The sequence below is a fragment of the Bos taurus genome, chromosome 15 (assembly GCF_002263795.3).
Source record: "Bos taurus isolate L1 Dominette 01449 registration number 42190680 breed Hereford chromosome 15, ARS-UCD2.0, whole genome shotgun sequence".
Lineage (NCBI taxonomy): Eukaryota > Metazoa > Chordata > Mammalia > Artiodactyla > Bovidae > Bos > Bos taurus.
The window spans coordinates 36,386,976-36,413,932 of NC_037342.1; the positions used below are offsets into that span (position 1 = coordinate 36,386,976).

At 36.8% G+C, this 26,957-nt stretch overlaps 1 protein-coding gene across 27 annotated transcripts in view; it reads left to right on the forward strand.

The window, feature by feature from the left end:
* Positions 1-26,957, forward strand: part of SOX6 (SRY-box transcription factor 6) — an 833,346-nt gene that overhangs the window by 671,816 nt on the left and 134,573 nt on the right. For 20 of the 27 annotated variants that reach the window (XM_059874855.1, XM_059874857.1, XM_059874853.1 and 17 more), the window contains one exon: positions 15,979-16,102. In XM_059874855.1, coding sequence (XP_059730838.1) covers positions 15,979-16,102 — 124 coding nt within the window. The remainder of the gene's footprint in view (positions 1-15,978; positions 16,103-26,957) is intronic. The other 7 variants (NM_001191418.1, XM_059874846.1, XM_059874861.1 and 4 more) reach the window with 1 other exon arrangement.

The following is a 26,957-nucleotide window of genomic DNA, read 5'->3' on the forward strand; positions in this document are numbered from 1 at the left end:
CCAGGCGCCTCTGTCCATGGGATTCTCCAGGCAAGAATACTAGAGTGGGTTGCCATGGCCTGAACTCCTGGAGGAGGAGCAATTGAACCTGTGTCTCTTATGTCTCCTGCATTGGCAGGTGGATTCTTTACTATTAGCCACACCTGGGAAGCCCAAGGTTTTATATTGTATCTATCTTTAAATCTAATGTATACAATGCTCCTGTATCTATTTTTTTTGCCCAACATTAAGAATTGTTGTCAAGGGCTGTATAATACTGTGTTTCAGATGGAGTGAAATAAAAATTTTATATATTAAAATCAAAGACAAAGAAGTATGAGAATTTCTTAGTAGTATTTCTTTAAGAATGTGTGGAAAATTCAGTATGTTCATTTTCCATTTTGAATTCTGGTTATTTTTGTTTGTTTTTTTATTGACCTGAGTGGACTAGTTTGTTTCATTTTGGGTGTAAATTTTTCTATTCCTTTTCAGCTATGATTGCGTCAGTTATTATTAATCACTCTTAAATTATGCTATTGGCCTATTGTTCTTTATAACAGCAAGGAATATGATTTGAGGTGAATTGCTGCAGCATCTGACTCTGTATTGTAAATTCCATTTCATTTGGCAAATATCACATTAATCTCAACTACCAATAAAAAAAGCAAAAGAAGTTTAATTTAACCTGTGTTTTGAGCCAGTTTGCATATATTAAATTTTCTACTCTTCTGATCTTTACTAACAGTTGATTTGTTTTTTTTTCTCATGGGAAAGTTGACAGGTCTCTTGAATCTCATTTTAAATAGTCCTATTTTTCCCACACAGAGACTGAATTAAGAATTTATATTTTTAGTTTTGTCAGTAAATTTCTTGACTGCTTAAAAATTTTATTCAGACATAATGTTTGGGGAAAAGAATTACAGTAGTAATTACAGATTCAGCAGTAGCCACTTAGATTTTAATTCCTTATACTCTGCTCTCCTATCAGCATAAAAAGGTGCACGTGTTTGTAAGTGATATACTTCTTGTCCCATGAAATCACTGGAAAGGTCTGTTTTAGTCAATCAGTTAATTAGTCAGTTAGATAATGACTCTTTGCCTTTCATATTTGGAGGCAGTGTCCTAGGAGCATGCTACAAATTTATCTGCAAGGTATCTTCCTTCTGCTTGAGCAGAGAGGATATATAAGATGGGAAAAGTTTACTGTTATCCCCGTTTTTGAACTGCTGGTCTCTCTGCTTTCATTCTGAGTCAATTTTTCTCACAGCAACCAGAGTCATTTTTATAAACCTAAATCAGGTCTCTTGCAACTTTAGGTCATTTAACCCTACGCTATATTGCTTCCTCAGAGAAACATTTCTTGACCACCCCATATCCAAAAGAGTCCTCACTACTGCCTACTGACTACCTCCTGCTACTCACCCTCTACCCTTCAAACTCTATCTCATTATCTTACTCTATTTTCTTCATAGCATCTATTCTCAACAGGCATTTGTTATATTTAATATATATTTTGTCATGGGTGTGTGTATACACACACATATATACATATTACATCCATTTGTATATTGTCTGTCTTTCCTAGGAGATAGTGGTAGGGAAGGAATTTTGTCTACCTCTGGGTCCCCAGTGCCTAAATGGTGTAAAATAACTGAAAACCATTAAATAATTCAGCACAGTGTATGCAATGTAGTGTTGACAGAGGAAAATAAATTTATACTTAGGGAATTTTCATAGAGGAGTCTGAGCTGAACTTCAAAGGGTAGGTCAGATTTGGGACAACAAGGGGGAAAGGAAAGGTCATTCTACATAAGTGAAAAAAAATGTCATGCAGAAACTTAGAAGCTACTGAAAGCAAGAGGGGAAAGAGGGGAAATGATAGTAAGAAAGAGGTTTGAAAGGTATGTTAAGAATATGTTCTGTGGTGATTTCAATGCCAGCCCAGGCTAAGGAACTTGGATGTTATCTTCTTTAATAGGAACATTTCTTTAGTGTATCTAAGTTATTTAATATGAACATGCTGCTGCTAAGTCACTTCAGTCATGTCCGACTCCTAGCGACCCCATGAACTGCAGCCCACCAGGCTCCTCTGTCCGTGGGTCCGTGGGATTTTCCAGGCAAGAGTACTGGAGTGGGGTGCCATTGCCTTCTCCGAATATGAACATAGTACTAAATAACATACAAAAATAAAAAAACCTGCTCCTTTGAAACAGCTTGTTAGCTTGTCCTTATATCGGCTTCAGTGTTGATGTACATTTAGTTGGGGCAGCAGGTGTAGAAGTGTGTGTGAGTGTATGTGGATGAGTGTGTGTATGTGTGTAAGTGTGCATGCTGAGAGTGGACAGGATTTGTAGGTTACATTACAAAATGAATTACAGTTGCATGTCTTTAACTTTTTGCTGTAAAAAGGCCTGAAAGTGAAAGTGAAGTTGCTCAGTCATATCTGACTCTTTGTGACCCCATGCACTTTTGCTTACCAGGCCCTTCTGTCCATGGGATTTTCCAGGCAAGAATACTGGAGTGGGTTGCCATTTCCTTCTCCAAGAGATCTTCCCAACCCAGGGATTGAACCTGGGTCTCCCGCATTGTAGGCAGTTGCTTTACCATCTGAGCCACCAAAACCTGAAGGCTGTTTGATTTGTGGCTATGGCCACTATTCATGCCTTTGAAAAAAATGTCTTAGTTGCTCAGTCATGTCCGACTCTTTGCGACCCCATGTAGCCTGCCAGGCTCCTCTGTCCATGGAATTCTCCAGGCAAGAATATTGGAGTGTGTAGCCATTCTCTTCTCCAGGAGATCTTCCAGACCCAGGGACCAAACTCGCATCTCTGGCATTGTAGGAAGATTCTTTATCGCCTGAGCCACTAAGGAATCCTGTTTATGCCTTTACTCAGTGTTTATTTCTTATAAAGTTCCCTTTACTTTACCTCTCTGCACCCCTGAACACATACAGGCATGGTCTCTCACTGATGTGTCCAGGGAGGATTATCTTGCCGTGACTGGGACCCAGCTGTCAATAGCTTAGACATCTTATTTATGTTCTGTTCAGAGTTTATGTTTCTCAGTCCTCCTAGCTAAAGATGAAACTGTTTCTGCTCTCCTTGTTAGGTGTTGCTTAAATGTTTTTCTGTCATTTGTTCTGTATTGCATAACCAGTCCACTGTGATAAAACAAACTTTTTTAATATTTTGAAAAACTGTATCCCTGGCTCTTCTGATGAGAACAGTTTATCATTTGTCAGAAAATTGATGATGATGAAATTATTAGAGAAGTTTAGAGGCATCTCTAAATTATACTATAGAAGAATTTCAACAGATCTACTAGGAGAGCTCAGCCATTAAAAATATCTTCAAATAAATGAACCAAATCAATTTTTATATTTTTCTTAACAACAAGTGGACTTTAAAGTCAGACTGTGGCATACCAAAAGAAAAGATCACTGCAATGAAGTATGTTTGAAACAGAGGTATATTCCTATTGCCTTGATTTGAGGCCTCCAAATGATAAAAGGACTTCAAATTGGTTCAGAAGATTTAAAAATTATCAAAAGTATTGAAGCTGATTTTTTAAATAACAGAGAATGAAAATTTTTTTAATGCATTTGTATTATAAACATTTGTTGAATCTCTACTCTGTACAAGACAAGGAGTTTTACTAAGACGCAAAGTCCCTTCCTTTAGGTTGCTTGTGCATATTTTAATAAAAACAGTAGTTTAAGATGTAAACCTGCATTTCTGGAGGAGGAATTTAATAATTGAACTCTGGTCATTGCTAACAGAGTAAGGCTGTGTAAAATACTTCAGGGGTAAAAGCCAGATTGCCTTCATTACAGGTCAAAAGTTTATGAAATGTTTATGTCTGAATTTGGTTGTTACAAACAAAGAAATGCCACATTCTTCCCAATGTTACTATATTTATGTGGCACTTATACAAGATTAAAAAATTAATTTCCATCTTGGCAAAACACTTTGATCATTGTGTATTTAATGGGGTTTCCATTTGAGAACAACAATCATTAGTCTCTAATACGTTTCATATTTCTGTGGAAATAAGACAGGGTGGAATAAGAAACATTCATCTTCACTAGTCTTTGGAAATATCTAAAGTAATTGACTAGCTCAGTCTTCTGTGATGGCCTGGTGACCACTAACTGTGACTGTTTGCATAATAGTCAACTCTTCACTTCTGTAGTGATAACTGTTTGTATCTGATTAAAATTAAGACTGTTTTAGTTCTCTTGACTTTTCCAGAAGTTGCAAAAATTGAGATTTGCTGTTCTGCTTTAACCAAACAAATGCACACATGGGGATAACAATATGCTGAGTTTATGCAGATTTTACAGCACGAATCTGAATAAAATACCCACTAATAGATCCTTAAGGAGTAATAAACACACATGAATTTTCCTTAGTTGCACTTTAAAGTGATTTTAACATACTACTAGACCTTAACAATAATATTTAATTGACAAGATTATGCATTTGTATGGATTGAAAAGGTGGTACATATCTAATTCCAAATGAATCATAAATTTTACTTTTGCATAACATGTTTTATTAATTTCTTTATGGCTAGGACATTCTACTTCCCTCCTGGTGAGAGTTTCTTAAAACATAGTAAGATAATTTAAACACATTTAATTAACATTTGTCATCCATTTTATAAAGTAATCTGACTTTTGTCCTCATAAATACTCTCAAAATTTTTCTTGGTTTGAAACTATAGGAAGACTATGGAAGGCTATGTAATGGAATTTTTGTTGTAATTTATTTTTCTTTTTAAGCAAATCTTTCTCTGTTGACCACTTTCCAAAGTAAGCTGGCAAATTGGATGATTTATACTACTGCATAAGTGAAAGCAAACTTAACATTTCTACCTGATAAAGCTATGGGCTTCTCTAAGGCATCTTTTTATTCCTAGGGCTCAGCATAGTTCTGGGCAGATAGTGCTCAGTTCAGTTCAGTCGCTCAGTCGTGGCGGGCTTCATGACCCCATGGACTGCAGCACGCCAGGCTTCCCTGTCCATCACCAACTCCTGGAGCCTGCTCACACTCATGTCCATTGCATCAGTGATGCCGTCCAACCATCTCATCCTCTGTCGTCCCCTTCTCCTCCTGTCTTCAGTCTTTCCCAGCAATAGGGTCTTTTCCAATGAGTCAGTTCTTTGCATCAGGTGGCCAAAGTATTGGAGCTTCAGCTTCAGCATCAGTCCTTCCAATGAATATTCAGGACTGATTTCCTTTAGGATTGACAGTGCTAGGTGCTCAGTAAAAGCTATTGAATAGTTGAATGAAGACAGGCACTACTGACTTACTTTACAGAGTAACGTGTCTCTTAGGGACCCAAGAGGTCATTTTATACATGTGGAACTCTTTATTTCAGGGAGTAAGGGGACATATCGGAGAAGGCAATGGCACCCCACTCCAGTACTCTTGCCTGGAAAATCCCATGGACGGAGGAGCCTGGTAGGCTGCAGTCCATGGGGTCGCTGAGTTGGACACGACTGAGCAACTTCACTTTCACTTTTCACTTTCATGCACTGGAGAAGGAAATGGCAACCCACTCCAGTGTTCTTGCCTAGAGAATCCCAGGGACGGGGGAGCCTGGTAGGCTGCCGTCTCTGGGGTCACACAGAGTCGGACATGACTGAAGTGACTTAGCAGCAGCAGCAGCAAGGGGACATATAAGTAAGAAATGCTAAAAATCATGATTACGTTAGTACCACATCCATGTTGTTTTCATTGAAAATTCATTATTTAAACAGAACATGTACAAATGAATAAGAGATAAAGTAATGATGTTTGACTACTGATGATCCTGGTAGATTAATGAGATACTTGCCCATTTTCGAAAATACAAGTAGAGCAGCGTGTATACAGTATGCTGAAAATATGAAAAGATGTTAACACAAAGGATGTGCAAAGAATTGGCCCTTTCAGGGCTATTAACATTTCTCTCTGAATATACACCTAAAGAAGATTTTTAAAATATGTGCTATTGATCTGATAAATGGAGCCATTGTACTGTTACTCTCAAAGATCATTCTCCTCCTGTGTAATCAAGATAGGGAGCTGGAAAGTACTGAACTGTGAAGTGGATTTGAAATAGCTGTCTTTAAAGACCCACCTATAAAAAGAGTTGCTTTGTTTGCATGCCTTACTCTTGGTAGTGAAGGTGGGGATGAAATGTATCATCTCCATTCTTCCTATGAATATTTCAGATATTTTATTAGATATATTTAATAGTGTAAATTAGTAAAGACAAGTAAACTAGTCAAGCCATTTTCCATTCTTTTCCTTGAAATTAACTTTTTAAATATAATATACATAAAGAAAAGGTTGGCTATTCATTAATCTTCAAAGACATGACTTTGAAAGACTAAAGCTGAGTTTTTAAAAAGGATGCCCTTAAACTGCAACATCTTTAGTTTGTTCTACCCTTCTAGTGATTTTCCTGGCCCTTTAGTGAAGATTTTGAAAAGATTGGTGACAATAGTAATCAACATTCCAGGAAAATAAATTGCATTGTATGAAAGATGAATGGTAACAAAGTGTTTTGCATGTTATGCTTGTGGGAGTTTGAGAGAGAAAATGTCTTGCCTTCAACAAACAAATAAAGCAGAATATTTTTCTTATATTATTTGTACAGTTATTATCCATTGGATGTTGGTGGGAAACATCTAGGAAGATTGGACTCTGTGTTCTTAAAGACTCAGAAACTTTGTGTCTCATAATTGCTCCTGATAAAATATCAGTTTGATTATTCTCCTGCTAGAGCTAGTCGGATTCTCTATAAGCAAGGATTTGCAATCCACCATGAGCGGTACCAGCTAGAGATTTGCTAAATAAGACAAATGAAAAGCAGACAAAGTGATATCAAAATTTATTTAAACATCATTCTTAAACCTTCTTCTATAATGAGGACAGCTAGAGCTCTATACTTTTTGCAGTTATATTAACAATAATATTACCCTATGGAAATTAGTGCTCGGAAAACCAGTTCTTGGGTCCTCGATGGTTCTCCTGTTTAATAGTTGGCACAAAATGCCTACTATGTATGTCCTTAGCCCTGTGATAAGAGCAATGGGCATAGAGCAATATAAGTGTCACAGGCTATTCAAGACCCTCAATTTACTTGGTGAGAGATGATTAATGAATTGAAACAATTAGAGAATAGTCAGGTAGGCTGTATATAAGCTCCTTTGGATACTTCAAACTATGGTCAATATGTTGACTACTGCTTTATGCTTTTTAAGTCAGGGAAAAACAAAATCTTAAAAATTTAGACAAAAAAAAAAGTTTTGCAACTAAAGGGTTTGTTTTAAAGCATTATTTATCCTATCAAATGAGACCCTTTCCCTCCTAACTCTCCAGAAATAGCTGAGATTTGGCATGCATTTTTTGGCAGTAAGAAGATACCTCCATGCCTTGAAGGCTTTTCATGTAAGGTTCTGGGGACTTTATTTCTTTCACTCTAGACTGTACAGCTTTTATAATGGTAACACTTTATGCAAATAACTCAGCTACTCTTTGCAATAAAGAATATGGCCTTTAAGGAAATTCCTCACCCCCACCCCCACCCTTTCTATCTTTCTTTACGCCCTGCGTCTCCCTCTAATTGCTCTTTCTCTCTTGTTATATTTTTTGTCTCTGTCTTCCCCTCCCTCCTTTATGATTTACAAACATTGGAAACATTCCTTCCAACAGATTAAGGAAGCTTTCTCCAATTAAATCACATGAGGAATGATTTTCTAGAAATAAGGCATTAAAAAGATCTTCACTTGCTCACTGTCTTTAACTAGGTAATAGACATTAATATTGTTCATGATTTTCAATACAAATACTTATTTCCTGTCACTAAGAAAAGTTAAATAATCCTCATGAAAGAAAATGAGCCCCCCTGAGTGTCACTCTGTTTGCATATTAGCACGTAGCCAGGTCTCTGCCAAGTTGCTTTCTGACTGACTGCTGCAGATGCTCTTTCTCAAGTATTCTGAGTCATATCTTTAGTGCAAGTCTTCAGGGACAAACAATAGCACCTGTTCCTCACAAGATATCAGGCCAGTTAGCCCATTCATGTATCTTTAATGAAGCTCTGGGGCAGATGGCAAAAAATGGCATCATCAACTTAGCACAGAGAAAACAAAGGGCATAAGTGTTGATGCAACAATGCTGTTTTACGAATAGAAAGAGACAGAACCTAAGTGTTTCACGTGCATCTGCTGCTGTCTCGATTGTCTAAAAGATGTGAGTTACACCCTAGCAATTAAAATTTCTGGGCATGTAGCCTATTTGATCGAGAATGTGTTCCTCACCCTCTGCAAAAGGGAAATGCTTTGGTCTGGGATTGTGGAAGTTTAGAATTAATGGGCAGTTAGGCTTTAAGGGATATAGTTTGCTTCTTTCCTGATACACTGACTAGCTCCACCTATGACAGGGTTCCTGGATTCTCATTAGTCGTTCCAATTACATACCCAGTTATTGGTGACTTCCAAAGCAATAAAAAATAATGCACTTTTATGCTCAGAGATTATTTTTGGTTAAATTAAGTTTTACTCTTTATATTAACAAAATCAGTTTTACTTCTACCTATGGGATGATTGAGCATTCTTTGGCATTGCCTTTCTTTGGGATTGGAATGAAAACTGACCTTTTTCAGTCCTGTGGCCACTGCTGAGTTTTACAAATTTGCTGGCATATTGAGTGCAGCACTTTCACAGCATCATCTTTCAGGATTTGAAATAGCTCCACTGGAATTCCATCACTTCCACTAGCTTTGTTCATAGTGATGCTTTCTAAGGCCCACTTGACTTCACATTCCAGGATGTCTGGCTCTAGGTGAGTGATCACACCATCATGATTATCTGGGTCGTGAAGATCTTTTTTGTACAGTTCTTCTGCACTCATCTCACACGCTGGTAAAGTAATGCTCAAAATTCTCCAAGCCAGGCTTCAGCAATACGTGAACCATGAACTTCCAGATGTTCAAGCTGGTTTTAGAAAAGGCAGAGGAACCAGAGATCAAATTGCCAACATCCGCTAGATCATTGAAAAAGCAAGAGAGTTCCAGAAAAACATCTATTTCTGCTTTATTGACTATGCCAAAGCCTTTGACTGTGTGGATCACAATAAACTGTGGGAAATTCTTCAAGAGATGGGAATACCAGACCACCTGACCTGCCTCTTGAGAAACCTGTATGCAGGTCAGGAAGCAACAGTTAGAACTGGACATGGAACAACAGACTGGTTCCAAATAGGAAAAGAAGTATGTCAAGGTTGTATATTGTCACCCTGCTTATTTAACTTATATGCAGAGTACATCATGAGAAATGCTGGACTGGAAGAAGCAGAAGCTGAAATCAAGATTGCCGGGAAAAATATCAATCACCTCAGATATGCAGATGACACCAACTTTATGGCAGAAAGTGAAGAGGAACTAAAAAGCCTCTTGATGAAAGTGAAAGAGGAGAGTGAAAAAGTTGGCTTAAAGCTCAACATTCAGAAAACGAAGATCATGGCATCTGGTCCCATCACTTCATGGGAAATAGATGGGGAAACAATGGAAATAGTGTCACTTTATTTTTTTGGGCTCCAAAATCACTGCAGATGGTGACTGCAGCCATGAAATTAAAAGACACTTACTCCTTGGAAGGAAAGTTATGACCAATCTAGATAGCATATTGAAAAGCAGAGACATTACTTTGCCAACAAAGGTTCGTCTAGTCAAGGCTATGGTTTTTCCAGTGGTCATATATGCATGTGAGAGTTGGACTGTGACGAAAGCTGAGCGCTGAAGAATTGATGCTTTTGAACTGTGGTGTTGGAGAAGACTCTTGAGAGTCCCTTGGACTGCAAGGGGATCCAACCAGTCCATTCTAAAAGAGATCAGCCCTGGGTGTTCTTTGGAAGGAATGATGCTAAAGCTGAAACTCCAGTACTTTGGCCACCTCATGCAAACAGTTGACTCATTGGAAAAGACTCTGATGCTGGGAGGGATTGGGGGCAGGAGGAGAAAGGGATGACAGAGGATGAGATGGCTGGATGGCATCACCGACTCGATGGATGTGGGTTTGGGTGAACTCCGGGAGTTGGCGATGGACAGGGAGGCCTGGCGTGCTGCGATTCATGGGGTCACAAAGAATCGGACACAAATGAGCGACTGAACTGAACTGAACTGAACTGATGGGATATTTGGGGGGCTTTCCTAGTAGCTCAGACGGTAAAGAATCTGCCTGCAATGCAGGAGACCTGAGTTCAATCCCTGAGTCTGGAAGGTCCCCTGGGGAAGGCAATGGCAACTCACTCCAGTATTCTTGCCTGGAGAATTCCACTGACAGAGGAGCCTGGCAGGCTACAGCCCACTGTGTCGCAAAGCATCGGACATACACACATGGGATAATTATGGCTCAGCAGGTAAAGAATCCACCTGCAGTGCAGGATACACAGGAAACCCAAGTTCGATCCCTGGGTCAGGAAGATCCCCGAAGAAGGAAATGGCAACCACTCCACTATTCTTGCCTGACAAATCCCATGGACAGAGGAGCCTGATTGGCTATAGTTCTTGGCGTCACAAAGAGCTGGATACGACTGAGCAACTAAGCATAGCACAGCACATGGGATAATTAAAGAATCTGAATTTGGGCTAAGGGAAAACTGCACTTTCAAGAAAAAAAGATGCTATTTGAAATTTTGATAACTTCTTGAAAAAGACATGTGGAGACTGGTCACTCTTTGATGGAATTCTATTATTTCTTATTCTTTAGTAAAATATTTTTGGAACTTGCTGTTTACAATGTGACTGCCTTTCCTGGCGTGTTACCAAATGGGAAAATAAGATGATGGGATGATAAAGGAAAGGCAGGCTTACATTCTTCAGAGCAGGATGGGACTTTTCTCTTTTATCAAAATTCTTTATCTTCCTTAGGCACTGATATGCAGTGCAGTAAACTTAATTCACAACTTCCATAGAAGAAAAATATTTTAGATGCTTATGTGATGCTTGTATGGCCACCAAATCCTCTTTCCTTACCTCCCCCACCCACCTTGTTCTTGCTTTCCATTTTTGTCCCACCTTCAACCAATAATCTTCTAGTAAGTAAAATAAATGGAAAGTTCTGAAAGGGGAAATTATTGCTTTAATTCATGATTTCCACTCACTTTATTTGCACTAGGTCATACTGGTGAACTTTGTATGAAAGGTGGTAGTTGGAAGTATCCACAGAACTTTAATTACCTGTGCTACCTTTTATGACACATAATTTTTTAGAAATGGTATCCCATTGGCGAAATCTGAGTAAGGCTGTTGGATTGTGTCAATGTCAGTGTCCTGGTTGTGACATTGTTCTATAATTTTTCAAGTTTCATCATTGGGAGAAACTGAGTCAGGTATACATGGGATCTTTTGTATTATTTATTATAACCGCATGTAAATTCACAATTATATTTAGCAAAAGATGACTTTATGCTTAATATAGTACTTAAAAGTATAGGATTTGAGCCTGACATACCTGGCCTTGAATCTTGGCTCCATCACTTTTTAAGTGACCTTGTTACCTAATTTCTCATTGGTTTCTCTTTCTCATTAAATAAATGAGGACAGTAACAGTAGGTACCTGATAAAATTTTGAGAATTAAATGAGATGGAGCATTTAAATCACTTTCCCATATGCTTGACATAGAGGAAATACTGGAAAATATTAGTTGCTGTGATGATGATGATGATTTCTGTAATTAGAGATATAAGAGGAGCTTTTCATCGTTTCTCAGCCTGGGTTCTAACTGGCTAGTGGATATTTTGGCTTATATTTAATGAAGGCATTTTGAATTTGCACATCATTATTTTACTTAAAATAAGGTCAACTTTATCATTTGGATCTAAATGATTATTGCTAACGCATTAATTGGAATTGATGACAAATTTGAGATCAATGTGTAGGTACAAAATAAGAGAAGAAACAGACTGAAACTGAACATCACAGTATCTATACTCCCTAGTATCTATATTCAGAGACACATCTCTGAAATATACAATTATTTTCAGTTGCAGCACTTCAGATTTTCTCTATGCAGAGAATGTACATGTATGATTTCTTGCTTTTCTTTTACTGAAGTCCATGCGATATAATGGAAAAAGCACTGAACAGGGTGCAGAAGTTCTGGACTCTAGATCCAGGTCTGTCGCGGACAGTGTGACCTCAGTTTTACCTTCTCAAGCTACCTGGTTCCCTAGTGTAAATTGTGAGATTTGAATTGGATTAGTGACTCTCAAAGAATGGTCCTTGAACCAACAGCACTAACTAGCTTCACCTAGGAACTTGTTAGAACAGTAAACTCAGGTTCCCACCTCAGATCTACTGATTTCTGAGAATGGGATCAAATAATTTTTGTTTGAACAAGCCCTCCAGATGATTCCAAAGTCCACAAAAGTTTGAGAATCTCCTCTCTGGATTAAATTTTAGTCTACATTCTAGACTGTTGGCCCCAACCCCCAGAGTTTCTGTTTCATAGGTCTGGGCTGGAGTCTGATAATTTGCTTTTTTAAAAACTCTCAGGTATTGCTGATGCTGCTGGTTGGGTCCCACACTTCGAGAACTACTAGGTTAGATAAACTCCAAGCTCCACTTCAAGTCTGTGATTCCATCATTGTCATTGTTTTCACAATACCTTCTGTCCCCCTCCTTATTTACTTTGTTTCTCAGTTTATTGAAACTGCCTCTTACCTCACAGCATTGAAACTTTCTAAAATATCCTGTTATGTAGAGGATGGTGGACAGAAAAGAACTTCCCTAAGTTCTTACAGCTTACGTTAGTATGAAACACCTACAGCTCTTTAATGTTAAAAATGACCTTAATTAGTTAACTTTAGTCTCTCAGTTACATAGCTAGCTACAAAGGAAATATCTTCAGACACCAAGTTTTAATCATTAAAGTCTGATACCTGATTGCCATTGATGCCCTTATGCCGAAGATCTGAAGAGCTTGGGCTCCAATGTAAAAATAAAATTATGTTTTCAGATGCTGTTTAATGAATAACACTAAGGATCCCAAATTACATCTTCAAATGAGCCTTTTAATCCCACCTTTTTTTTTTTTCCTTCATGTTCTGGATATTTAGGAGAAGATAATGCTCTGTGAGACATGGGTCTGCTAAAAACAAACAAGCCTCTGCCTGCCAAACTGAATTATTTATTTGACTCATGTTTTCTTATTTGAAGTAGAGTTATGGGTTAAGATCCACTGTTTCTTGTATTAGTTCTTTACTAGTTTGATAAATTTCTAGTACTGAATAGCAAACTGGATAAGAAAAACTAAGGATCTAATATTTACTGAGTGTCTATTAAACGCTAGTCACCATGCCCCAAGCATTACTTTTCTTGTTTATTTAATCCTCACAATAACCACGCTGCTAACTACCAGCTACGTTAGTACACATTAGCTTTGGTTTTTACATGAGAAAATAGACTCAGGAAGGCTGAGTAACTGTTCAAGATCACACTGCCAAGTAAATGACACTGTATAGATTTAAGCTTCAGATTCATTTGACAACAAAGCCTTTGTAGACATAGTAGATTCTGAATAAATGTGTTGAATGAATGGAGGAATGACTATATGACATTATCTTCCTAACACCGACTTTTAAACAAACGTAGAATTATAAAGTTGAAAATGCACCATAGGTCATTATCTAATTAGAGTTTAAGTTATGTCTATCCTTTAAGTATCTGTGGCATATGAGTATACAGCCGTTACTTGACCACTTCCCTGGAGAAGGGCATGGCAACCCATTCCAGTATTCCTGCCTGGAGAATCCCATGGACAGAGGAGCCTGGTGGGCTACAGTCCATAGGGTGGCAAGGAGTCAGACACGACTGAATCATCTTAGCACACACACGCATAGGAAAATGGCACAAAGAACCTCTTTAATCACAGTGATTATTGAATAGCTCATTATTAGAAAATTCTTCTTTGCATTAAACTTCCCTAAAACCTTTCTTTTGAGCCTAGTTCTGTTCTTTGTAATCACTCAGACTTAAGTTCTTCTTCCATACATAATTCTTTCAAATATTTCAGCATGAATGTATATCTTCTCTCTCCCAACCAAAATAGCCCCCATTTTTTCAGCTTCTTCTCAAGATCCATAACACATAATAATGATTTAATAAATATTCGTTGAAAGAAGGAAAGAAAAAAATTTATTTGATACCTAGACTCCCCACTTTTTGTTTCCTTACTTTAGAATGTGAAGCATCTGTGCTGTGTTCTGGGTATATGCTAAGACCATATTTCTAAAATGAAATGAAGTGATTTCCTTTGATATACTCTTATACTAAACAATAGTCACCCACAAAAGTATCATGTCTTATTTTCTGGTATAGAATGGTGCTGTCATCTTTGACATCTCAAGTTTGCAAGCTGGAATTGAGCAGCAAACCTCATGCTTTCCTTCAGGGCTAAAGGCAAGACCTAGGCACCAGGGGATCAGCTCCAGTTTAAGCGGGCTAAGTTTGTACTCAAACGTACAAAACTTGGGCTTACCTCAGCTAAAATGGAAGGAAAAGCTGCCCAAAGCTAGTTTCTTTCACGCCCCACTGGCGAGGTAGTAATTGCACAAAGACCTTTTTATTATAAGTTGATTTTCCTGAGAAATGAATTCAGAGAAATACTGTAAAGTGTTTATTTTTTGCTTGCCCTTTATTAACCCACATCTTAGGGCTTTCCCTAGAGAGAAACTGTTGGTAAATGAAACCTCTTAGACCTGTACAGGAGCATTTTTGCAATCTGTCCCTGGCTGTGAAGGGAACAGGGACAGGATAAGGCAAGTTGGTGCTATTTAAACAGGGTCATCAGCCAGTATATGGAATTTTGCCTAAAGAGAATATTTAGGAATTTAAACGGGGGAAGGGTTTGGGGTTGGTAGACTACTAGTAAAGGTTTGTATCTTAAACAGGATATAATGCAGCTTTTTTTATACTAGTAAGGAGGGTAAAGACCCTATTTGAACTTAAAGATCGTTGCTGTTAGTACATCCTAGTTTTGATCTTTAAATAACAAAAGTCCTATAGTTTAATTTATAAAATCATGCCCTGAAAGCCAGTACAAAACCTCCCTGTGATGCTATTCTGGAATCAGGACAGCATGCATAGAGTAAGGGAGGGAGCTGGGAAATTAAAATGTAATTTTCACAGACATGATTCTGTCATAGTTCTTATTTTCTTTATATGGAATACAAATACTGATATAGAGTGAAGATTTTCTGTTTTGCATTTTTGTGCTCTTTGATACATTTATTGAGGTCAAATGAAATTTGATATAGTAGGATTTATTATGAAATGCTCTCTGAATACAACTCCATAATTACTCAGCTACATGGTAGTGCATAAAGCTGTAAAACTGCTTAGCCAGACAAGCAATTTATATGTTACATCGAGGTGTGTATGGCAAAGAATATTAGTTTAATTGGGAGCCAAGAGGTAGTAGCCTTAAATCTGAAGGGCTATATGTTTGACATAATGCAGCAAGGCTTTGAAATAAGATACCTAAACTGGGGAGCTACAGCTTTTGGAATATATAACAATTAGACATTACTTTCTGACCAAGGATACTAGTAACAGTTTTCAAAATAAAGCACAGAATGCAAAGCTGATGAAAGGGCAAAACCTTTCAACACTGTACCATGAAAGAATAAAACATTCCTTCCGGCTCTTTGTTTTTTAAGAAAGAAAGAAAATAAAAGAAAAAAGTCAAGATGAAAGAAAAACATTCACTATAATTTAGTGGAAGCAGGGATGAGGCAAATTCACAAGGAGGTTAGATCGTTGGTATACCAGTGGAATCTGAAAGGGATTTGATACAGTTAGCCTGAATTTTCTCTGGGACCAGATTTGGAATGAGGTTAGAAATGGGTGGCTGTTTGGGTACCAGCACACCACCAGGAGTGAAAAACAAATACTTCTTGGCGTGCATTTGCTCTGTGTCTGATCATAGGCTCTCTTCTGTTTAGCAGGTTCAGGGTCACATGCCTCCGCTCATGATCCCAATTTTTCCACATGACCAGCGGACCCTGGCAGCAGCTGCTGCTGCCCAACAGGGATTCCTCTTCCCCCCTGGAATAACATACAAACCAGGTAAGTAGACAGGGATTTAACATTCTTTCGTGAATGCTAAGATCCGTATGTTTTTGCTTAGTAGTCAAAACAAACACAGAAGCATATGAAGGAACTATGAATAAAAAGATCATAAAAGGTATTTTAAAGTAAAATTAGAATTGTGAAGAGGGTATGTTAGTAACTAATTGATTGCTTGAAACTTTACTTTCTCTTCTTCCACATGAATTTGTTCTGTATTCACAGATAAAATGCTGCTTTCCCTCGGGACTACAAATTTTGTCAGCTCTCTCTCATATCTTTACTGTGAATAATTGTCTTTGGTTAAAGATACTTTTCTCTTCCTGAGAGCTTTTATTCTCTAAGAAAGTGGTCACATATAGTATAAAATGCTATTATTGTTTGTTGTCTGATTTCACTTGGAAGAAAAATTCAAACTGAACTGATTTAATTAGCTTGCCACTAATAGGTAAAATTCCTTTTTTATTTCAGTCTAAATAATGAAGCATTCAGTAGTACTTTCTCATTCATCTTTGAACCTCAAAGACGAGGTCACATAACCTTGCAGTGAAATATGTTTTGAGATGATTTAGCAAATGTTATGATTTTTCTTTATTCCTCTGGGTTTACTGGACTCCTGGGGAATTCAATTAGGGGCATAATGGTTTGAAGCTTCTTTCAGAGCATCCTTGTAAACAGGGTTTTAAATGTTTAAAGATATGTTGCCAAAGGAATCCAATGTAAGAAGATAGTCAAGTAAATAAAAGTCAACCTTAATTTTATTTGTGCATTCTTTGTAAGTGACCTCACCTCAGAAGTAGTGACCTTGTTCTACTCATTAATAATTTCTGTGTCAAGTTCTTTTTAACGTATTAACCTGATTATATTAACCTCCCAATCTGAGTGCAACAAATCTGAGTGCAGCAGATTTTTGTGTGTGTGTATGGATTTATAAAGGTATTTTAATATGCTTAAAGCAACAATAAAATATAAGTCACTTTACAAAATTCTCTGTGAGGAAACTTACTGAATAGCATAAGACCAAGCCTACTGGGTTTTAACATCTATTTGTTCCCATCAGTTACTCTTATGTATTTGGTAGAGAACCCCCTTTCAGTGAAGAAAGATAAGATGTCTGTGTCAAAACCCAAATGATTCAAAAAATAGAGATTTTGAGGGATTGGCTAATTTAAGGACTGACTTTAAAAATTCCTCAGATACAAACCTGAGTAAAAGGATACCTGAGTAAAAGAAAATTGTGTTATTCAACTTGTTAAAAGTTGATTTTTCTAGAGCAGAATTTTTATAGCAAGTTATATTCTGTGAAATTAGTATCTATATTAAGGACAGGATTATATTTTGCCAGAGACTATCTTTCTGTTAGTGCAGTGGTTCAGTTCTTCTCTGATCTCTATAAATATAAAAAGGTATTATCTATAAATAGTTTTGAACTCTCTTCATTTTGACTTCCTTCGGAGTGTTGGTGTACACTAAGTTTACTTGTTTATTCTGAATCTGAGTTGCCATCCCTACACCAGTCTTAGAAACCTTTTAGATACACTATACATGGAAACTCTCTAATTTTCATGTTTTCAAATTTAAAATTCTCCACATTTCAAAATTAGGTTATGGGCATTATTTTCTACTGGACATAGACACCAACATAATTAGCATATAATGTAATTTTGTAAAGACAATAATTTTGTTTTTTATGGGGGAAGCTACTTTGATATAGTCAGTGAGTTTGGACCATTTTATAAAGAATCTTCTCACGCAGTATCAATGAGATTGCAGTAGATGAGTAAGAATCTAGAGACTGGGGCAATACTGTGCAGCAGTGCATTACTTGCGCCGAGCAGCATCTGTGCAGCATAGAGCAGTGTCTTGGGGTAGCAAAGCTGGATTTGATTATGTTGGCTAAAACCTGCTAGTTAGGGCAGCACCATGGATTTGGACATGTAGGATGATTTTTCATCACAAGCAAGGCTGGTAAAAAAGGTATTATCTGGTGACCTCTAAGTTATGTCAGAGAATTGAGTTAACCAGAACTCTAAATTCCCAGGTGGCTCAGAGGGTAAAGAATCTGCCTGCAATGCAGGAGATGCGGGTTCAATCCCTGGGTCAGGAAGATCCTCTGGAGGATGGCAACCCACTCCAGTGTTCTTGCCTGGAGAATCCTATGGGCAAAGGAGCCTGGAAGGCTACAGTCCATAGGGTTGCAAAGAGTCGGACATGACTGAGCATGAGCGCAATGCGCATATGCTAAATTATTAAATACTTGGGCTAATGCAGATTTTATTGTTTATATAAATTATACTTTAAAAGAATTAAATTTATATGTTCAGATGCTACTGGTAGAGACCATACTTAGGAGACTTGGTGTATGCAGTGTTCTTGTAATTCACATGAATTGGGAGAGGAGAATACTATTTAACTGGAGCCTGGACAAGGAAAATATTTTTGCCCCAAACTGAACTATAGTAATTTCACTTGTGTGACAGCAAGACAAGTAGAGGAGTAGCATCACATGTAAAAGTCTTAAAATGGTGGTTAACTGTATAGTTTGATCCCCTAAGCAGCAAGAAGAATAAGTGCTACATTGGCTCTCTTTTTACTTTTTTTATCTTCCCATAAACTGAAACAATTCCATACTGTTTTTTAAAATTAATTTTTATTGGAGTATGATTCTTTTCAATGTTGTGTTTATTTCTACTGTACAGCAGAATGAATCACCCATAAATGTACATATATCCTCTCCCTTTTGGATTTCCTTCCCGTTCAGGTCACCAAAGTGCATTAAGTAGAGTTCCCTATGCTGTACAATATGTTCTCAATAGTTATCTATTTTATATGTAATATCAATAGTGTATATAAGTCAGTCTCAGTCTCCTAATTGCTGCCACTCCCGCTGCCCTCTTGATACCCCTGTATTTGTTCTCTACATCTGTGTCTCTGCTTTTGCTTTGCAAATAAGATCATCTATACTATTTTCTCTAGATTCAAATTCTGTATTGTTTTTGCCTTCAGCTGATTGAATAATCATCTTCATTTCCAGAAAGCAAAGACCACCTTAGGGTTATGTTCACTGTTAAAGCTGACTGTTTCTGAATCCATATAGTACATTCTAAACAAATATATCGGAGAAGGCAATGGCACCCCACTCCAGTACTCTTGCCTGGAAAATCCCATGGACGGAGGGGCCCGGTAGGCTGCAGTCCATGGGGTCGCTAAGAGTCGGACACAACTGAGCGACTTCACTTTCATTTTTCACTTTTATGCATTGGAGAAGGAAATGGCACCCCACTCCAGTACTCTTGCCTGGAAAATCCCATGGATGGAGGAGCCTGGTAGGCTTCAGTCCATGGGGTCGCTAAGAGTCGGACACAACTGAGCGACTTCACTTTCACACATTGGAGAAGGAAATGGCAACCCACTCCAGTGTTCTTGCCTGGAGAATCCCAGGGACGGGGGAGCTTGGTCGGCTGCCATCTATGGGGTCGCACAGAGTCAGACACGACTGAAGCAACTCAGCAGCAGCAGCAGCAAACAAATATATATAGAGCTATCAGCTTTCTCTCCTTCTGATAATTTGACCCATTGTTCTGGGCATTTCAGAACACCAGCAACACATGGCATTCCATGTGAACACCAGCCAAGCTCTCCCACCTTGGTAGGTTGATGAGGAGGCAGTTGACTACAGAGATTGTACCAGTTTCAGGGGAACATCTATCAAAATAACTTGTGTAGAATTTCTCTTATTGAGTTTTAATCCTTAGTTAACTTCCCCCCTTTTAAAACTGATTCTCTAATTAGAGACATCTTTCTGGAAAGTAACTTACCAGGGCCTAGAACATACACCACAGAATATTGGTTGCTTTGCTTTATCACATCATGATAAAGCAGACTGAGAGATACAGCAGTCCAGGGTAAGATAAATACAGTTGAGCACCTGTGTTTGTGAAAATGAACAACAACAACAAAAAGCTTTTGTAGCTGCCAATGTGTATATCAGATCGATTGAACTGACTGTAAAATAAAGATACTGGATAGGCTCCTTGTGTGCCAGGGATGGTTCAGCCGACCATGGGCTTCATGTAGCTGGGATTTTTAAAAATGATTGCTGCTAGAGCAGCACCCTTAACGTTTCCCAGGAGATCCTAGGAACAGGATGTCTGTCTGCTCATGACTCCTTACTTACTTATTAGTTATATTAAATATTATGATAACAGTTAAAGTTTATTGAATAATTACTTTGTGCTAAAGAGTGTGTTAAATGTCCCACATGGATTATATTTATTTAATTCTTACTTGAACATGTCACTTAGCCTTGCTGAGCCTCACTTCTTTATCATCTAAAAAAAAATATGTCATGATTTGTCCACTGCTTGGTGTGGGTGTGAAGATTAAGTTTCTTAAAGTATATGAAAGCTCTTTGAAAAAATTCTAAAGAACTACATTTGGGGATAAAGTCTGACCGTGAAACCTGAGTAAATTTAACTACATTAAACTGCATTCTTATCCACTAGGAATGTGGTTCAAGAACTGAGCATTTGACTGAGATATACTACCTCTCTGTCTGATGACCAAAAGCGATTTTACTCTAATATACCTAATGCTTCTTTAAGAAAAAAAAAATGTGGAAGAATATACATAAAATAATATTTTTAATATTAACCATTTCTCAATGTACAACTTGATAGTATTAATACATCTGCAGTTTTTAGTAAACATAATCATTATCTCCAAACTTTTAATCAACAACAGAAACACTGTGGCCATGAACAGTAACTCTCCTTATCCCCTTACCCCAAACCCCTAGAAACTTCTGTTCTGCTATTTTTCTATGTGAATTTGCCTATTCTAGATACTTCATATGAATAGAATCATACAATATTAGTCCCTCTGTGTCTGGCTTATTTACTAAGCATGATGTTTTCAAGGTCCCTCCATATTGTAGCATATATCAAAAGTCCATTCTTTCCCCACATTCTGGCTATTGTCAATAATGCTTCTGTGAGCATTGATATGTGTCCCTGTTTTCAGTTCTTTTGGATATATATGTAGGAATGGGATTGTTGAATCCTATGGGTAGTTCTATGTTTAATCTTTTGAGATACCATCAGACTTTTCCATAGGGGTTGTACCTTTTACATTTCCAACCAGCAATGCAACAGTGTTCCAGTTTCTTTATATCCTCAACAATACTTGTTACTTTCCTATGTTGAAAAAATTAGAGCCATCCTAACAGATGTGAAGTGGTATCTCATTGTGCTTTTGGTTTTCATTTCCCTAATGATTAGTGATGTTGAGCATCTTTTCATGTGCTTACTGGAAATTTGTATAGCTTCTTGGAAATAGATCTGTTTAAGTACTTTGCCTAGTTTTAAATTTAGTTGTTTGTTTACCCTTACTGAGTTTTGGGAGTTCTTATATATTCTAGATATTAATCCTTTGCCAAACTTATGATTTGCAAGGTTTTTTTTTCTCATTTTGTAGGTTGCCTTTTCATTTACTTGATAGTATCATTTGATATACAAAAGTTTAATTTTGATGAAGTCTGATTTTTCTATTTTTCTTTTGTTGTCTATCCTATTGCTGTCATATCCATGAAATCACTGCCCAGTCCGAAGATTTACTCCTATGTTTTCTTCTAAGAGTTTTATAGTTTTAGTACTTAAGTTTAGGTCTTTGATCCATTCCATTAATTTTTGTATATGGTGTAAGTTAAGGATCTAACTTCATTCTTTTGCATGTGGATATCAGTTTTTCCAGCACCATTTGTTGAAAAGATGTCTTTTCTCCAGTAAATGGTCTTGGTGCCCTGATTTTAAAAAAAAGTCAATGAACTGTATATGTAAAGGTTTATGTCTGGGCTGTCTATTCTGCTTCATGAGTCTATATACCTGTTTTTATGCAAGTATTAGTCTGTTTTAATTACTCTAGCTTTGAAGTAAATTTTGAAGTCAGAAAGTATGAGCCTTCCAACTCTACTTTTCTTTCTCAAGATTTGTTTTAGCTGTTGGGGCTCCATGCAGTTCCAAATAAATTTGAGGATTGACTTTTCCATTTCTGGATTGTTGAATTTTGGTGGAAATTTCACGGAATCTGTAGATTGCTTTGTTGATCTCAACAATGTTAAGTCTTTCCGTCTATGAACCTGAATGCCTTTCTATTTATTTAGAGCTTTAAAAATTTATTTCAGAAATGCTTTATAGTTTCCCAATGCACAAATCTTTGCCTCATTTGTTAAGTTTATTGTTAAGTGTTTGATTCTTTTAGATACTATTGTAAATAGAATTGCTTCTTAATTTCCGTTTGGATTGTTCATTGCAGGAATATAGAAACACTTGATTTTTGTGTATTAATCTTATACCCTGAAACTGCTGCTGAATTTGTTTATTAACCCTAGTCATGAATTATTTGGGATTTTCTACATATAGGGCCACTTCATATGCAAATACACATAGTTTTACCTATTTTTACCAATTTGGATGCCTTTTGTTTTTTTCTTTTTTTGTCTAAAAGTACTAGCTAGAGTTTCTAGCACAGTGTTGTATAGCAGCAGTGAAAGTGGGCATAATTGTCCCCAGTCTTAGTCAAAAAACTTTTTGCCACTGTGATGTTAGCTGTGGGTTTTTCAGAAATACCCTTTATCATGCTGATGAACTTTCCCTCTATTCCTAGTTTTCTGAGAATTTTTATCATGAAAAGATGTTGGGTTTTGGCAAATGCCTTTTCTGCCTCAACTGAGATGATCATGTGGATTTTTTTCCCCATTGTTCTATTAATGTTATGTATTGCATTGATTTTTTTCATGTTGAACCACCCTTGCATTCCTGGGATAAATCCTACTTTGTCATGGTGAATAATCCTCTTGATATGCTTTTGGATTTAATATGCTAATATTTTTTTGAGGATTTTAATATTCATGCAAGATATTAATCTATATTTTTTGTGTTTTGTGATGTCTTTATCTGGCTTTGTTATCAAGGGTATATTGGCCTCATTGCCTCATAGTTAGGATGTGTTTCCTCTTCTTCAATTTTTTGAAGATTTTGTAAGGATTAGTGTTAATTTTTCTTAAATGTTCAGTAGATTGGTGAAGCCATCTAACTGGTCCAAGAATTTTCTGTTTTAGGAAGTTTTTGATTGCTGATTTAATCTCTTTGTTAAGATTTGTTTATATTATCCATTTCTCCTTAAGTCAGTTTAGGTAATTCGTGTGTTTCAAGGAATTTTTCATTTCTTCCAGATTGTCTAATTTGTTGGTGCATAGTTGCTACCTAATACTTCTTTTTAATTCCTTTGTTTCAGTTAGCATTTATTGACCACCATTAATTTTCTGATATCTGTATCTATCTATATTAATATATGTATGCATATATATAAATATACATATATATTCTCATTAAATTTTTATAGCAACTCTAAACCATAAGTGACATTATCTACATTTTGTTTAAAAAAAAAAACTAAAAGTCAAAGAAGATAATTAACTTTCTACACCTTCACCCCAGAAATTAGAGGAGATAGAATTCAGCCTGAAGTTCTGAATTTTATACTCTTGCAGGCATGATCTAAGCATAAAGAATATAAAAAAAGCCTAACTTTTGTGTGTGTATGTGTAAAAGATGTGATTTATATGTATGGGGTTATCAAAATGACATCTTGTGAAGCTTGCCATTTCTATCTTTTCTTGAATATTTAAAGCAGAGGCATGTAACCACTACTGCTGGAATACTTCATTAATTAAAGCCATCTACTTGAAATCAAGCTCAGCTGGTAAAGAATCCACCTGCAATGCAGGAGACCCCAGTTGGATTCCTGGGTTGGAAAGATTCCTTGGAGAAGGGATAGGCTACCCACTCCAGTATTCCCGGGCTTCCCTGGTGGCTTAGCTGGTAAAGAATCCACCTGCAATGTGGGAGACCTAGGTTCAGTCCCTGGGTTGGGAAGATCCCCTGGAGAAGGGAAAGACTACCCACTTCAGTATTCTGGCCTGGAGAATGTCACAAAGAGTCAGACACGACTGAGCCACTTTTACTTTCACCCCTGGAATCAACGCATTTCTGAGGTTCTTCAGATTAGTACTCTCTTTTAAATGAGTATTTAGGTCCAAGGAGAAAATATATATGTTCACCTGTATAAAATAACCTAGTTTTATGGAGATAGAGATTATTTTAAATGCGCCCTTCTTCATATATGGAGGCTATATCATTGGTGAGCTCTCATTAAGTCATAAACTTTAAGTTGTTATTTTAAGTTAATTTCTTATAATATGGATGCATTTATATTATTTCATCCATACTCACTTATTTAATTGCTATTGTGACAAATTCCATGGTTTTCATATGATTATCTAAGAGTCTGGATGCATTTATGAAATAAGTGAAGAAATTAAGATGATCCTTGATTTTTAGCTCCTTTAAAGGTATGAAAAACAATGCAGATGCTCTTAGAAAAAATCTTGAGATCAAGACTGTCCTCATCATTGGTCTATTCTTTGATGAATAGAGGAGAAATTTAGCAGGAGAAATAAGAACATCGTGATCTCAGCAATATATAATATAATCTATGCCAATTTTTTTTTGTCCAATTGTTCTCAGAACAAATTAAAGGTTTTGTTTTATTTTTAGGATTTTAAATATGTCATTCATTGCCTGCTAACTTTTGCTGCAACGTGGTGTGATGTCTCACAAAGATAAATTCAGATTGATTATTGCATTCCCTCAGAATACAGAGGAGTTATAATATTTTGCTCTTCTGAATACATTCATCCAAGCAAGATGCCGTGCGGCATGTCCAAGTCTATATTGGTGATTGTGATGGAAATATTTACATGTTGTAGCAAAAATGGTGATAACTTAAAGAAATGGGGTCTATTTATGAGTTATCTGGCAACTCAAATAACTTACCATCTTCCTGTAAGATACCACCAGACCAAAAAATCTGTGAGAGTAGGGATGTGTAAGTATTTTTTCCTTTTGTTTTGGAGGATGGAAAATGAGGCATGAGATTTTAAACCAGTAACCAAAGAATCTTTGAGTCCTGTCTCCTAGTTTAATTTATCTTTCTTCTCTGCTCCTCCCAAACTCTTTAAATAAGTTAATATCTGAAGTTAGCATCTTAGAAGACTGTAACCATCCCAGTCCCTTGTCTGCCTAAAGAATCAAAGAAAAATGGACAGATTTTTATCCATGGGAGTTTTTGCTTTTTTAATAAAAATAAAGTTTATATTTGAATTACAGAAACTAGTATTCTTGTAGGAGGTAGCCTGTGTCTAATGGGTCCTACATTCATGATATAAGCGCCTCCTTCTCCAGTGTTTACATCTTAATAAGTTTTGGCTTCATTTCACTTTCCTTGAAAATTAAAAAACATACTTCCTCTCATTCAGGGGCTCTTGCTATGGAGCCACTTTGATTCTAGACTTGTGGCAAGTGAAACTAATGTCAGTCTAATTTTCCATAGGTTTTAAATCCTGTTTCATATTTGTTCTGTAATCTTCAGATAAAAATAATCGGTTGGAAAACCTGGAAGCCTGGAGAGATGGATTTATGTAATGGACATTATTTCCCAAATTAGCATTCAGAAGTTGTCTTCTTATACTAGTGGTAGCAAGGGCTAGATTACAGCAGTGCCTAAAACCAACCTGTTTCAACAGGCTTCATCTTCTTTTGTACAAATTTAAAGAGAATGGGTCCTCACGCAAGCATTTCAAATCCAGAGACAAATTTGAAAAAAATTGCTACAACATGTTGACTGATTTCTTGCCAAGTCAGCTGCCAAGAACTTTTTCTTGATGGACTCTTACACACAGTTAAAGGCGAAGGGCCAGGGAGAGGAAGCGTGTAGCTTTTTAAGAGAGGAGTTAAATCTCTCTACCTATTAAATCTTCTCTTCTACTTTTAACCACACACCCCCCCCCACCCACCTCTTCTTCACCCTTATCCTCTCCCTGTCTGGCCCTTTCCTTTTTCTCTCTCTTTTTATCAGTCCCTGTAATATTCTCTGTTGCTTTAATGTATTCATTTTTACTTTTAGTACTGATACAATATGTTCTGGAGAAATAGCTTTCCAAAGATTATATTCAGATATACAGATTCAAACCAGCAGAAAGGTTAAAAACATTTTAAAAATATGCTTGTCAGCAGTGGAAAGAAAGCTGTTTGTAGCCAGCAGGTGAGCTGGAGAGTACTACAGGGTGTGGTAGAGATAGTAATAAATTAACTAGCAAGCCAAAAATGATATTAAAAAAATCAGCTATTTCATAGCATAGAAGCATGACAGCTATGAAAAAAGGAGTGCCCCAGGGAATTCTTTTAGAGTTTGATTTTTTTTAAATATGTTTGACATGAAAAATGTTTTAGTACAAATAAAGCAACTGGTATTAAACTTACAGGGAGGGGGTTATGGTTTAGAGTTAGTATGAATAATGCATGATATTTAAAGAAAGAACAGCTCTAAAATGTTCCGAGAGGCAACCCATGTTGATAGTTGGAATGGTGATTTTTTCCCCTATTTTTGAAGCATCATTAATTCAGCATCATTTTGTGATTTTTTTAACCTGATATCAACCAAAGAAATACTATTTGACTTAGATTAGGATATTCTTTCTTCAGATAATTTAGTTTAAATATCGAGAGGATCAGTAGAATTATTTAAGCGTAAAGCGACAGTCATTTACTATAAAAAATAATTTGGCCTAGTTATCTTTTTTAAAAAGCTCATGTAGCCCTGCAAACCAAAATCAACCTCATGGAAGGGGAAAAACAAGATCAGATATTTTGAACATTACTCCATAGGAGACCAGCACAATATAGTGTTAGTGAATGCATTGTAGCAGTGCTCCATATGCAATCAGGAGCCAATTGTT